This window comes from Vanessa atalanta, chromosome 15 (assembly GCF_905147765.1).
Source record: "Vanessa atalanta chromosome 15, ilVanAtal1.2, whole genome shotgun sequence".
Lineage (NCBI taxonomy): Eukaryota > Metazoa > Arthropoda > Insecta > Lepidoptera > Nymphalidae > Vanessa > Vanessa atalanta.
Genome location: NC_061885.1, coordinates 8,915,900 through 8,931,320, shown reverse-complemented (window position 1 = coordinate 8,931,320; position 15,421 = coordinate 8,915,900). Strand labels below are relative to the sequence as shown.

At 31.2% G+C, this 15,421-nt stretch overlaps 3 protein-coding genes across 4 annotated transcripts; 2 read left to right on the top strand and 1 right to left on the bottom strand.

Annotated features, from left to right (window-relative positions):
* Positions 1–155: 155 nt before the first annotated feature.
* On the top strand, positions 156–10,266 carry LOC125069422 (tonsoku-like protein). Of its 2 annotated transcripts, none has more exons than XM_047678914.1 (14): positions 156–257; positions 371–628; positions 804–969; positions 1,673–1,949; positions 2,263–2,416; positions 2,718–2,922; positions 3,356–3,545; positions 3,744–3,975; positions 4,233–4,345; positions 4,824–5,010; positions 5,624–6,986; positions 7,570–7,745; positions 8,271–8,979; positions 9,401–10,266. In XM_047678914.1, the coding sequence occupies exons 2-14, from the start codon at positions 535–537 to the stop codon at positions 9,744–9,746; spliced, it is 4,212 nt and encodes a 1,403-aa protein (XP_047534870.1). In that variant the 5' UTR covers positions 156–257; positions 371–534; the 3' UTR covers positions 9,747–10,266. The 2 variants fall into 2 exon arrangements, with proteins under 2 accessions (XP_047534870.1, XP_047534869.1); XM_047678913.1 differs by having other exon boundaries at positions 159–299.
* A 403-nt stretch (positions 10,267–10,669) lies between these two features.
* On the top strand, positions 10,670–13,882 carry LOC125069380 (U3 small nucleolar RNA-associated protein 6 homolog). Its single transcript, XM_047678857.1, has 8 exons — positions 10,670–10,878; positions 11,079–11,391; positions 11,631–11,822; positions 12,127–12,327; positions 12,397–12,498; positions 12,616–12,822; positions 12,945–13,130; positions 13,461–13,882. Exons 1-8 carry the CDS (start codon positions 10,787–10,789, stop codon positions 13,869–13,871), a joined length of 1,704 nt encoding a protein of 567 aa, XP_047534813.1. The 5' UTR covers positions 10,670–10,786; the 3' UTR covers positions 13,872–13,882.
* Positions 13,883–13,925: 43 nt separating this feature from the next.
* On the bottom strand, positions 13,926–15,088 carry LOC125069381 (mitochondrial carrier homolog 2-like). The gene has a single exon (XM_047678858.1). It carries the CDS (start codon positions 15,034–15,036, stop codon positions 14,149–14,151), a length of 888 nt encoding a protein of 295 aa, XP_047534814.1. The 5' UTR covers positions 15,037–15,088; the 3' UTR covers positions 13,926–14,148.
* Positions 15,089–15,421: the final 333 nt, after the last annotated feature.

Here is a 15,421-nt window from a genome sequence, read left to right as displayed (position 1 = left end):
TATGTAAATAAATTATTACATCAATTTTTTTTCAAAAAATTCTAATCTTCTTGAATTAAAATTATGAAAACATTATGATTTTTCTTAACCATAGAAAAGTACCGCCATTTTATCCAATCATCTGTCTAATTGTCAATGTCATTATTAAAATTCAAGTCAAAAGATATTGTCAATAAAAAGCGCTAATTTAAGATTTTAAGCTTATTTACCAATTAATAAATCAATTAATGCCATATTTTATTTTAATAATAATTTATGTAATGCTCTAAGTTTATATTTCTCAGTCATGGAAGAAGAGAGTAATTATTTATAACACATGTTTTGATTTAATAAAAGATCGACTTAAGTTAAAAGTTTGATTTTCTTTCAGAACTTATAAGAAAGAAGAAAAAGGCATTAAATGGTAGCAATAGACGTGCTTTAGCTGAAGCTTACAATGATTTAGCAACTTATTATTACAAACAAACTCGCTATAGTGACGCATTAGAAGAGTATAAAAATGAGGCTGCTGTTTGTAAAGATCTCGGGCTTCGTATGGAGTGGGGCACTTGTAATAGGATGATAGGAGAGATGTACATGCTTATGGCAGAGTTTGATAAGGCACTTAAGTATGAAGAACGTCATTTAGGTAATGTTTTATATTATCCAATGCTATCCAAAACAAATTACTTGGAAGATATATATACCTCAAATATTGCCATTTTAAAAACTAAAACTTCACACTGTCTTCTATTAATTAATACAATATATTTGTTTTATGAAATACTTTAAATCACTATAAAAAAATATTTATTATTTTACAGCTGTTGCAAAAGAATTAAACAATTTAGTGGAAGAGCAAAGAGCAATGGCTACGCTTGGAAGGATATATTTGTTGCGCGGACAGAGCTCTGCTGAAGATGGGGAAGCAAAACAATCATTAACGGCAGCAGAGAAAGCATTCATGAAGAGCTTAGTGCTCTGTGAGAAGTAAATATGCTTCAATACTATCTGATTGATGTTTGATTGTTTTTATTAATTTAATAGTTTTACTTTTATTATTTGCAATTTGCCTTTCCAATGAATAAAACTGGTGTTATAAATAAAATATGGTTTCAACATATTTTGTATATAAAGTAATTTTTGATTTTCTGGTTAATATGCATAAATTAAATTTTCTAGTGCCTTCAAAACATATAAGCATTAAAGACTATTTCTTTAAAATTTGATTCAAACAAAAAGGAAAATCCCCTGGACTTTACCCATGGCTTTCCCCGCATTGTTTACAGTTTATTATGAAAATTATTCAAGAACATATGAACAACTCTGCATGTTCAACTTTATAAAAGTATAAAATTATATAATATAAAAGTAGCCCACTTTATCCCTTTGTAGGGTTTACCCTATATATACTTTTTTACATTTATACAGTAGGCTACTTTTTTACCCTTCAAAGGGATAAAGTCTGTCCTTGGAATTCAAGCCTGCTTTGTACCTAATTTAGTCATAATTGGTTCAGTGGTTTAAATGTAACAGAACATATACAATTATTGATATGAAACTTCACTCAAGTGACAGTGTAATCTTTCTGCATCAAGTATTACTTAATGAAATAAAATAGCACTCCAATTTTACAATAAGAAAAAGCGAGATAGCATTATCTCTCTCATTTTAATTATAAAATAATCTACAGGTTGAATGGCAAAATAAACAAAACAGAATTAATGGATATGAGAGCCCGTCTGCTCCTTAACATTGGAGTAGTACAAGAGCACCTAGGACATTTAGACAAGGCAATCGACTGCATACATAAAGCTATAACAATTTGTTCAAATCAGGATCTTTATGAAGTTCTTCACAACTGTTACACCACAGAAGCTTTATTGCATAGTAATAAAAAAAAAGATTATGCCAAAGCCTTGAGTTGTTTGAATAAAGCTTTGGAAGTTGCCAGTAGACTTGAAGATAAGGTATGAATTATTTTATCTATATTTAAATTGATCTACAGCTATTGCAAATAACACATTGTTAAAATTTAATTTAAAATGTTTTATCTAGTATAATTATAAGCAAGCTTATCAAGTAGTCACAAAATATTCAACATTTATTGATCACTTATTTACTTTATACTGGCTGGCACATAGCTTAACTTTTATATATTATTTTCAAATCTTATAGTGATTCTCTTAATCATACAATATTGTATTTATTGATAGATAGTTGCATTGATAAATAGCCATAAACAAAGCCCTGACAATACTTATCTATCATCATAATTTTCAGGTCATAAAATCATGTGAAACTTTATCCACTAAGGGTGATATATTGTGTAAGATGTCGGATTACCAAAGTGCAAAGCAAGTTCTCCTCAAAGCCTGGAAATTAAAAACTCCTGATGAAGAAGAGAGAGAAAACATTGAGTCTAATCTTAAAGTTGGTTAGTCAGATTTATTACTCATATTTTTAAATGAGAGTTCTCAGCAATATTTTAATATTTTATTCAGTAAATCAATTCTAAAGTATAATATAGTTTGAATTTTGTATTGTTTGTGTTTTGTATATTATAGTTTGAATTATTTTTCTTCTTCAAATAGTTTGTTATTGTACATGGTAGTCATATAAGCTAATTTTACCATTCTAAAAGACTACTTATCCTCACAAACCCTACGGGTGAGAAAATCATATTATTGTAGTGTCATATTATCTCAACTCTATAGTATTTTTTATCTTTGCCACAGTCGCTGCCATATGTTACACAGAAGACTTACTCATATCCACGGATCCATCAGACCATAAAACATTTAAGATGCTCTATGAGAAACTAGGAGATGGTGCTTGTCATTTGAGAAACTATGCTGGAGCTGTTGAGTTCTATTTGAAGATGTTAGATCATGCTGAAATGGCCGGGGACTGTGGGAAGACATTGATTCCTATTTACGTCAGGTAAACACGAGTTGATGTTATTGAAAAGAACCAAGACATTTCAGAACAGTATAAGAGTCAACAAATATTCTCAAAGAGCTTTGGCATCAAACAGGTGACTGGCCTAAGTCAGCTAAATGACACAATTAGATAATTGTTTGTTTTCCAAATATTGTTAACAAAAAGATTTGGATGTTTTTAAAAGGAACTTAATGATATAGATGAAATAAGAATATGAAATTAACAAATACTTTGTATTTCATGGACATTTTACTAAGAAGGTTTTCTGTAAAGTTAAAATTCTCCTCCCATGTAAATTTTATGCCTATATTTAAAAATTATGATGAAACTGTCATCATAATTTTTGAAGTGACAATTGGTTGAATTATCATAATTTCGAAAAAATATAAAGATTTATATGACAAATAGATAAGCTTAAATTGTGTTTTTACAGTTTGTATCAAACATATAAAGACATGGGATACTACAATGACGCGTTACAATATTACTACAAGGAGTATGAACTCATAAAAGATGTTGCAAAGGAAGCGTACACAACATTATACAATATCGCCGAAGTGTCGTTCCTTGCTAAGAGACCTTATGATCAGATCGAGAAAGCTTGCTATGATGCTAGAAATGCTGTGAGTAATGTTTTACAAGATATTTCAATTACAAGTATTTTAAAGTGTTATTAAATTTAAATATTAATTAATTAAATATTTTCCTAAGATAGAAAAACATATTTATTTTCTTTTATAAGAACTTTGACTGCTTTTTTTAATAATATATGATCAACATTATTGTGTTAAAAATAATTGAGACAATTATAATATTTTTAGGCAAGAGATTGGAATAAGAAGAAATATGAAATCAGAATCTTAAAGAATCTTTTAAAATATCAAGATGAATACAACGAGATTGACAAGATGGAGTTAACGAAAACTGAGTTAAGGTCTTTAGGATATGACGATTTCGATAACCTGGACCAATCGGAAGATGAACAGAGTTCCGTTGGCGGAGGGGACGAAGATACACACATCGGAGATGATATATGCCTTGAAGATTTGACAGGTCTCTTTTTTTCAAATTTTTTCTAACTTTCCTTTTTAAAAAAATTAATAGTATTTTATCAGTTTTCTAAATTTTTTTTATATATTTTCTAATCGCTATAGAAATTACGTATTTGCTACCTATGTGTAATTATTATATTATAATTTAGAAGATAAATATTTATATGAAGTCAATGATTGTTCCTAAGTGATGATGATTGGTCCTTCGATCCGGTCGAAGTAACGTACATGTTATGTATAATATATTTTTTCAATTAGATCTGTCTGACACTAATGAGGAGGATTTGAAGGAAACTAAACACGAAACTCGAAGAAGAGGCAAAGGATTCGCCATCAAGAAGAATATGAAAGGGGAGACACAGTTGCATGTTGTAAGTGTACAAAATTTTTGGTAGATAAAAGTTATTACATTAACTTTTATCTACCAAAAATTTCGGTTTCGTTATTATGTCTAATATCTATATATTCAGTCTATCAAATTCTACTATTGGGCATAGAAATAATAATAATAAATAGCCTTTTCCAAGGTGCGATAAAACTCCCTTCTGCCCTGTCTAATTGATCCATTCGGCTGATCTTCGATCGCATTTTTAAACAGCCATTGAAATTAAAAATCAGAAAATTAGGTCGGATACTAATCATAGTATCCGACCTGGAGGCGTTAGCCTCCAGCATCTGATAGATCTGACCTCAGCGAGCCGAGTTCGCCATCCACGTTTAGCAGAATAATTGCGGACGATCTTGTTTCAAACAACAACAACAAACACAATTTCACATTTTTCACAACCTTAGGAACAGTATGCCGATGTGTTGAAAATTTATCTCAATAAATAACTCGAATGAATTCAGGCCTGCATATCCGGCAACAAGCTGCTAGTGGAGCGCCTGCTGGGCAAGGGCCACCCGGTGAACGTGCGAGACAACGCGGGCTGGCTGCCGCTGCACGAGGCCTGCATACACGGCCGCCTGGAGGTGGGCCGCCTGCTCATACGGCACGGGGCCAGCGTCAACGACAGGGGCGGGGTCAACTGTGACGGTCAGTCCACTTGAACTATATTTAACGGTGACATGGCTGTCATGCCGTACCAAATCCTACCATGGGACTTATAGTCACGTACATACTTTTTAGTCCCCAACCGCTACGCAAGTTTCTTTTGAAGAGGGTGTTTGGTTTCAATTTCATATCGCGGCTCCATTAATGTTTTATAGATATACATGTGGTACAATTTCATCTTACAAATGCAGTTTGTTCAAAACTTTTTCCCTCGCCGCTAAATCCGAGAAATATTCAAATCAATTTAATTAGTGGTGCTTGCCCAAATGTGAACTTCAAGATCTTGGATTAGGATGTTTTTGTCATGTGTTCTATTATATATATGGGACGTTTTAGAATATCTATATCTATGATGGAACAAAATAATTTAAGCACTGAGTTGATGCCTCTTAATATCTATTAAAACATAGTCTGTTCCAAATGATTAGGATATTATGACCTTTTGAAACTGCGTCTCGCGGCAATGGTTATCCGTAGTGTCAGAAAAATAATCAGATGAATGTAGAATATGAGAAGCTGTTAATAAAATTAAAACGAACAATATTTTGAACGTTTATACATTATATCACTAGTACCATTGATGACAATATTTCAGGTATAACACCGCTTTACGATGCTGCTAGTAACGGACATTTAGAAGTGGTACAGCTATTGCTAGACAACGGAGCCATACCGACTCTTAAAACAGACTTTGGTGAAACTCCACTTCAAGTACTACAAAAATGGCGAGCAGGCACGATCCTAACGAAGGATGAAGAAATCTTGTACAATAATATATTCAATAAAATCAATAATCTTAGTGACAAGACAAATCCTTCAGAGGCAATACTGAATAGATCGAAATCTAAAACCCCCGTTAAGCCTATTCAAGATAAGTCTCCCCCAAGTACGTCTAAAATGACAAGCAGAATAAAGGAACTGTATTCGCCAGCGTTTAAAAGACGTAATATTATTGACGACGACAGCGATGATGAAATAAACATGTCACAAAATGTGAGAAATCAAACGGCGTTTCCATCAGACTCTAACTCCTCCGATGAAGAAGAAAATACAAAGAAAGGAAACAGCAAAACATCAGGAGTCAAAGAATACAGAAGTGCTATATCCGCTCTAAGAAATAGAAACTCAGATTTGCCTGAAGTTGATGTTAAGAAGTCAAAAATGAAACCAGCTTTATTAAACCCCGATGAAGTCGACGACGATTGGTTGGATGATGATGTCGGTATCATGAACAAGACGAAGAAGCGAAAACTTAGCGATCCGTTAACTATAGTAGCAAAAAAAACTTCAATAGACAGCTTGAAAGATAGCATAGACAATATTAACAAAATCAGTCCTTTAACAGATAACAATTTTCATTCAACGAGGAAATCACGCATAAGTGAAATCATAGATCACAGTGAAAACAGCTCAGACTCCGATCAATTTCAAATAAACGAAAATGTTTGTCCGATGAAGTCGATCGAATCTATGAGAAATATAACGAGGGAATTTGATAATTCAAAGTTACAAGATACGAGAGGCAACATGAGACGTCGATGGAAAAGACAAAGTACATTATTGAAAGCAGGTTTTCAAAGAAAGAAGTCTGATATGGACCAATCAAGTAACAGCGGCAGTGATACAGAATTTTCAACTAAAAAAACAAAGCAACGAATACAAACTGGAACGTTTTCTAGACATCCGTCGAATGAGAACTTTAATTACACGAATTCTAACGATGGTTTCAGTATCATGCAAAATATCAATCCCAATATTGTGCAGCCAATGAACGTGATACAGCCGATAAGTATAATGCAGTCTAAAAACGGTAGAGCGATGCAAACCCAAATATTGCCTCCAGCTGCCGTTAAAGTTAAAGTTGAGGACAAAGTTTTTCTTATATCTTTGAAGTTGGATATGATAAACAAACTAACAATCAGCTGGCTGGTTGAGGAAGTTAAATCAAGATATTATAAGTAAGTTATTTTAAATTTAAATTGTATAAATTACATAATATAGACATATTATTAGTATCAACAAATAATGTTCAACGATTTTGGATTCAAATTGTCATGTAAATGTGTAATTGAGTCTTCTACCAAGGTAAAAAGTATTCTGCATATTCTTCTCATTATTAAATTTCATCAAAATCATTTCATCGAAAATTATATTTTTCTTTTATATCCATATTTCGTTCTTCGATTCATAAACAATCACTGTTTTTTTTATGTCTGCTAAGTATATGGACTGGCAAAGGGCGGTGAGTTGTCACCACTGCCCTTAGACATTGGTGCTGTACTAATATTAACCATTTCTCATATCTCCGATGCGTCACCATAGCAGTGTGTAACTGTGTCTCACTCAACGCTCAAACCAAAACAAAAAGTACTAAGTTTCACTTTCACTGTTTCGCGGTAGTATGTATAATTAGTAGGTGGTAAACTACTCAGACGGGCTTGTACCAAGTTCTATGCAAAACTCGTTGATCCGTATCTTAATTGCTACCTAAAATAATAACAAGCCAACATTTTTGGTTAACACCATTTTTTAATATTTCAGAATAACAGGGGTCCGTCCGGTATTTAGTTTGATGACGTCTGATGGAGCGATTCTGTCAGAAGAAGATCCACTAAGCCTAGTTCTCGCATCTCCTGAATTGAATACTTGTATCACGACTTTTAAAGCCTCACCCGCTGAAGAGAGGTACCTTGAGTGTTGTGACGCTCTGGATATACGTAAGTTATTAATGAATACTTATTATTTTTTCAATTACATATCAAGTGACGTATTTTCTACACACCGTGTAATGTATCTAGAAGTGTTCCGTGTCAATAACATTTTTAGTTACACTTCTTCATACTTTTCTTAAAGGGAATACTTACCTGTGCTAATAAACACAAGATGTGATCGATATTAATTTTTAAAATTGACTTAATTTTCTACTTAGTACTTGATTCTCGTGACAAGAGTTTTTTTACAAAATTGTATAATGACGTTTTATAGTAGAAGTTAATTTTATTCCTTTTAGCATATTTAAATAAAGCTTGTTTTTTAAAAAAAGTTTTTGTGGTATAATTCATTTTAATTAAATCAAATACTTAACCAATTCTAACAATAAATAGCCTATTGATTGTTAGAATTGGTTAAGGAGATTAGTCATAGGGAATTATATAATTAAATGTAAAGAAAAATGTCGATTTTCTGGGTTGAATAGTTTAGGTCTATCGGTATTTTGTAATAGTGATAAATATTGATTACAGCCCCATCCGAAGAAATTCAACAAGCTGTCGGAAGAAGTCATACCACCCGAAGACTTGCATTAGGCTCAGACACACTCTCCCCCTTACAGATACGTCCCTTATTCAGAGCACTTACACACCAAACTCACATCACAGCCATTATGTTACCTAACAACAACATAGGAGATGAAGGCATGAAATATCTAACAGAAAGTATGTGTACAATGAAACATTTGACAATATTAGACATTAGCAGAAATAACATAAGCGGCGATGGCATAAAAATATTACTCAACGCATACGAAAAAGCAACCAGACCTGTTTGTCAAACATTAGAAGACATAGATTTGAGCGGGAACTCTATAAGCGATGATGGATTCAAATCAATATTGAAATTGAGCCAACATTTAAAAATTAAAGTTTTGAAGTTGAATAGTTGTAATATAACTCATAATGCCCTGCCTGAAACGAATAAGTTGCAGGGAAACTTTGATTACTTGGAGGTTTTAGACATAAGTAATAATCCAGTGAGACAAGCTATGATTAATTGTTTGGTACCAGTGTTAAATTCTAATGTATTGACGGATCTGGAGTTGGATAATGTGGGAGTTGAAGGTAACGTGGCTGGGTGTATAGCTAGCTTCATGGACACTGCTAAGGATTTGAAAATAAGAAGATTCAGCCTTTCGAATTGTAAATTAGTAGATGGACAGTTTATGCGAATATTCAGGTTTGTATTATGCAATTGTATGCCTTGAATTACCTTTTTATTATGAAAACATTCTAATTTTATTGTTATCAATACATATTTGCTTTAGTATATCTTCTTACTGATATTATAAATATATATATTTATTTTTTATATACATTGTTCATTACATAAAATAATATTAGTAAGAAGTCATTGCAATGTAAAAAAAAATACTTATACAGATAAATATTAAAAAAGATCAGTTCTATAATTGGTTATAATATAACATATAATCCATCTAAGTATGTGACATACAAGTGCTCGGTATAATGAATAATATGCACGCTCACTACTATTAAGTAGTTAAGAGTTTTAATAGCTTCATATCCTGTTAAAGTATTTAAAAAACATTACTTGGATTATGTAATTCAATATTCTTAATATATATATAATTTTCCAGATGTCTCGGCCGGGCCAAGAATTTACAATCAATAACATTGAAAGACAATAATTTAACATTTATCGCATTGAAAAAATTACTTCAACGACAGCCACCAGTTCCAGTAATAAATCTCGAGGGCTGCCATGACATATTCAAATATTCCCCGGATTCGGATTTTAAAGTTTGGCTTCCGGCGATCGACTTCGGAAGATGTGTTCCAGAAATAAATGTCACTCCAATATCTAAAACTGACGAAGAGAGGGAGAGCTTTAAATTGTTTTCTAAAACTTGGTTAAATTGTTTTAAAGGTAGAGGTATGATTGAACATGGTGATGGAGGTGTTACGAAATTTACAGCAAGATAGTTTTAAAAGCAAGGTTGATTGATTAACATCAATCTGTTAAATCGTAATATTGACTGTGCGGAGTTCGCACGCATTTTGCTTATAAATACAATAGAAAATATGTACCTTAAAATCTAACAGACCGTTGATATGATAGAGTAAAATTATTTTGCAAAGACTTCTGTGTCAATAAGACAATGAAATTAAAACAGTTTAATAATAATTTTATAAACTTACACGATAGAAAAATTGCTAAGGAGTAAAATTACTTTTTTTATTCAATACTCATATTGTTGCGGTCAATTTCGTTTTACGTATACATCTATACACAGTTTTTAATTGGTGACGAGAAGTAATTGTCTTTTTTCCTATTTAACTGGGTCAAATATATGAAATTCAAGCCTGATTCATCAATTCATTAGTTATGTGGGATGGGAATTTGTAAAAATCAATAGCTCTATTCATTGGCTCAGTTAGAGTAACTATAAAATAATGTATTCGTAATAATTTAAATTTTTGTTATAGTGCCTTTTATTATTAATGACTGTCTTAAATATTAATTCCTTATTATAATTGTAAATATTTGTAATTAAATATTTTGTCGTAAAGTTTGTTTTTTTAACTATTTTCATATTTTGAGTTGTAATTATATAAAAATCATCAGAAGATAAAATAATCTTCATATCACAAATAGAAATTCATTATAATGACTTGCTTAAATATTATTTTTTTTGCTTTAATTGTAACTATCAGTCATAAAACGTGTCGTATATTTTGTTTTTCAATTATTTTAAATTTGGACTTGTAAATATAAAAAAAAATCTTTATATTATCGTATTGTTTGAATATAGAATATTCTTTTTATTCTGTGTCAGTTTCATTTATGCCTTGATCAAAGTAAATGAAAAAAAGCATCTTGTCACAAACATAACCTAAATTTTTGACATTTCAGTTTCACATGTTTACATTATTTGTTATTGTGGAAATTGTAACAGTTAATTTTTTTAACCTTAACGTGTAATCGTTTTTATATCTAAGTTGCTAAATAAAAGTTATTAACGATGGCGGAACAAGTAAATCAACGTATCGAGGACATGATAAATGAATTAGAACAAATGCGACGAACTAATCTATACGAGGACGAAGAAATAAAGTAAGTAAAATTTAAATAAAAATATTACTAAATTAATATAAAGAATGGTATAAGTAAGATCTTTATTTGATTATCCTATTCCTAATTTATAAGTAATAAATTACTACTAAATTACCATATTCTATTTTCGAAAGAAATTCAAAGAACAATTTTCTTTTTCTCGACACGATCTTACTGTACACAACAATATCATGTTTTAGAGAAATATCACGAAAACGTAAGGAGTTTGAATATCGAATACAGCGAAGAATTAAAGAAAAAGATGACTTCGTTCAATATATAGCTTTTGAATTGACTTTGCTTGAAGATATTTCTCTGAGAAGAAAACAAGCTAAAATGACGGAAAAGAAGAAAGATATCGAATATGCCATTACAAAGCGCTTGAATAAAGTTTTCAAACAATTTATATATAGATATCAAAATGATGTTGCTATATACTTTGAGTATATAAAGTTTTGCCGAAGTGTTGGCTTCGATTATGCTGTTTCTGCTATTTTAGGCCAGATGTTACAGGTACGTTTTTGTAATTACAAGAAATAATTTCTCCTGTAATTCTTGAATGAATAATTCTTTGTTATAATTGGACTCATATTTGCTAAAGGAAAAATTTTAAATGATGAGATGTGTAATTAGTCTCACTTTAGTAATTTTTTTTAACACAGAGACAATATTTATTCCGCTGTAGACTTTACTTAGTAAGTCAATACTTTTATTTGACAATGTATAAGTAAATATGGTAGTAATGTTGTTAGGTCCATGGTGATAAGCCAAAGATGTGGCAGATGGCCAGTAAATGGGAGAGCAAAGAGCAGAATAATCTAGAAAATGCTAGAGCATTCCTTCTCAAAGGAATTCATAGACACCCTGAATCTGACATGCTTTACTTAGATCTATTTGATATTGAGCTCATGATTGCTTTTAAAGCCGAAACTGAGGAAGAAAAGGTTAGTGAAATATTTGAGTTTATTTATTATTGTTTTTTTACATAATACAATTATTTTAAATATTCATGTTGGTATATAAATAATATGATTATCTTAATACCTTAGAAAAAAATATTTTACATTATGCTTTTAAGTGTTTCAGATTTTTTGTTTAACCAATAAACTATAATACATTGAATTTAGTATTACAAAACAATTGATAATAAATGTTTTATCTACATAAAACAAGTGTATGAGAAAAAAAAGATAATTTAGTTCCTTAAGAACTATTTATTATAGTACTTAAATTATTTGTTATTTTTAGGAGAAATATATCAAAAGAGCAGATGTTGTTTGGAGAAATGGTATGAAAAATATACCAGAGGAAGCATTTTTATTTAAATTATGTGACCTAGCACTTAACTATGGGATTGATGATGCAATTACAAATTCTATCAAGAAAGAAATTTGGGATAGAAGAACAGAAAAGAGTGTGTGGTCTTACATAGCCATGAAAGAGTTGGAAGTATGAATCATAATCACTAGAGGTTAATAGGATTAATAATATTTTATTACATATTATATTTTTTCACAGGGCTACCACTGGTTAGAAATTGAAGAATATGTTGATGCTGAATTAAGATATCCAAAAGAAATCAATAATTACATAGCAGTATATGAAGAGGCTTTACGACAGGTACACAATAACAACCAACAATTTAATATATTATTTAGTAATATAATCAAATATATACACTATGATTGAAAAAATATATATAAACATATCAATCAATCTTATATAAATTAATTATAGTTTCCAGATGAAAAACTTTGTACGAAATATATTTATGGAGCGATCAGTGTGAGAGATGGACTTTGTACAGAGTTACAAAAAATTAGCATTGTTAAACGAGCTTGGTACTATGGACATGATAATGTATTGCTTTCGAAAGAAATGTACACTTTTGGTGTTAAAATGTTGAAAATGGAAAATGAAATATCTAAAGATGAATACACTGAGGTATTTATTAGTATTGGTCTATTTTATTTATTGTTCACACTTTATTACATATTTGTTTCAAATATGTACTGTATATTTTACCTTTTATACAAATTAGCCATTTTATGATGAAATATTTATAGATTCTCGATCAAGCAATGGTAAAAAATCCAAAATATAGACTTTTATGGGAAGAGAAAATTTTGCTTAATAAATCTGATGAAAATAAAGTCTTATCTATACTTAAAGATGCCTCAAAACAGTTAAAGTCTGAAGATTTAATAGAACTGTGGAACTTTTTGTTTGATAATGTGGAGTCTAGTGTTTTGGTAAGTATAATTAAATATTTTTATATATATACAATCTTTATGGGGGCAATGTATTCAATTAAGGCTAAAATTTATGCAACATTGTTTAGGTTTACTATTTTTGTATAGAATGCTATTAATTTAATGATGGAAAAAGTGAATAGTATTTGTTGATTTTCTTGGAGGAAATCAACAAATACTATTGACAAGGTAAAGAAAGAAAAATAGAAAAAGTTTTAGCAAACTGTTTTCACAATCACTCAAAATCAGAATTTAAAAGTACTTGCCCCCTTAAATACAGTTCATTTTACATTTAATTTTGCAAATTTACATTTACAATATATATTTCAGTTAAAAAATTGTTATGACAAATTTCAAGCATGTGATCATGCAGCAGTGATGTCATTGAAGCCAAAACTTTTGCAAAAAATATATGAGCAGAATGGATTGAAAGCTGCAAGAAATGCTTATGAAGATTTTATAAGGACTCCACCCACACAAGCTGAAATTCACCAGATTATGATAGAAATTGAGATGCATCAAGAGAAGCCATTACAAAAATATATTAGGAAATGTTACGAGGCCTTAGTCCAGCATCATGGTAGAGATAATATTGAAGTATGGATTAATTACATCAATTTTGAACAACAAAATGGTGCCGCCCATGCTGTTCCCGCTATTCATAGAAGAGCTATAGGAATGTTAGATAAGAATTTAGTTGATGGTTTCATTAAAGCTCAAGCTTTAGCAAAATTAAAATAATTTGACAGCTACATAATGTTTTATTTCATGATAGTAAAAAATAAATAATACTACTAGTGTCGAACAAAATATATTTATTAAATATAACCACTCCTGTACTCAACAATCTAGCAAAACGAATCCACATGATACACCATTTATACTAAATTATTTACAGTAAACATTTTACACATTTAGTTTCTACAAGAGGTCAAAATCTCTACTTTGGTGAATGTGGAATAACACTTAGCAAATAAACGCAAATGGATAAATGCAATTGTATATTAGGGTTGAGGTTTTACTGCATAGCTGCAATTGGAGCAATGTAGTACCTAAAGATAAGTGATGATCCACGTTTGTGTTGCTTGTTCCTACCAAGTTCTCGCCAGCAAGCATACCATGTAGGATAAGCAGGCATCAATGGAGGATTGCCTGCACGGAGGCTGCTACCCGCTACAGCCATGCATGTAGACACAACCACTAGCGGATAGGTCACAGTACTTGTAACAAATGTTAGTAATGGTACAGTATAATAACGTAGATCTTTCGTTTTCACCAAATATTTGTTTACAAAGTAGGCCAATATGCCAGTGACGGCAACACAAGTTAAATCTCCCAGTAGTTTAGGCACAATACCATGCAGGAAACCGAGTAAACCATCGTCCCGGTAAATGGATACAATTGCACCCAATAAAGAACTATACTCTTCTTCTTTACCAATAAATGAAGCCATCATCCTAACAGAAACGACGTGGAAAGGATAAGATACTATCACAGATGCAGTGTGCATGATCATATCTCGACGGCACAGCTTGTAATAATCTTCAATTTTAGGTTCGTCGTCGTTAACAATGTTAGGAGGATCATTGAGTTCGGGCAGATCGATACCGCAGGCATAAATTACCTTAGAAGTAAGCTGACTGGAGGCAACTAAACCAAGCACTTTGGCAGATAAACCTCTGTAGCACCCAAAGAAACCGTCCGACTTCTTGATATATTTGATGTATTGAAAGACGTTAGGTAATATCATAGCAGGGCGACCGAACAGGGTTGTTGAACGCCGCGGCGGTAGAGGCTCGTATCCCAATTGAATGAGCACTTTTGCATACTCCATAGGGTGACATATTGTTGTGACAAGTAGTTGTGAATGCAGAGCTGCTATTTTTTCCTTATCAATTTCGTCCATATTATGAAAAACTTCGAGGACCTACTTCCGAAATCAAATACTGACAAATGAATGATCCTGATCCATAAACAAATACAGAGTCAAAATTATAAATTATAGGTTTCACAGATACACTATGATTTTAAGGCGACAGACGTTTGAGATAAAAAAAAAACTTAAGCTACTAATAGTTTTCTATTCCAAAATATATCGTATATAAAATATTTCATAGTTTTAAATTTCAAACTTCATTTCAGGTCTGATGAGCTTGTCTAGACTGCTATATGGTAAAAAAAAACAGTTAGCCACGATTTTTTTTGTAACTACGTACATATCAAGGTTTTTTTGATATGCGCTTTGTAAAAAAGAGGTAGAAATAAGAATTCGGCATTAAAAACAATATTAT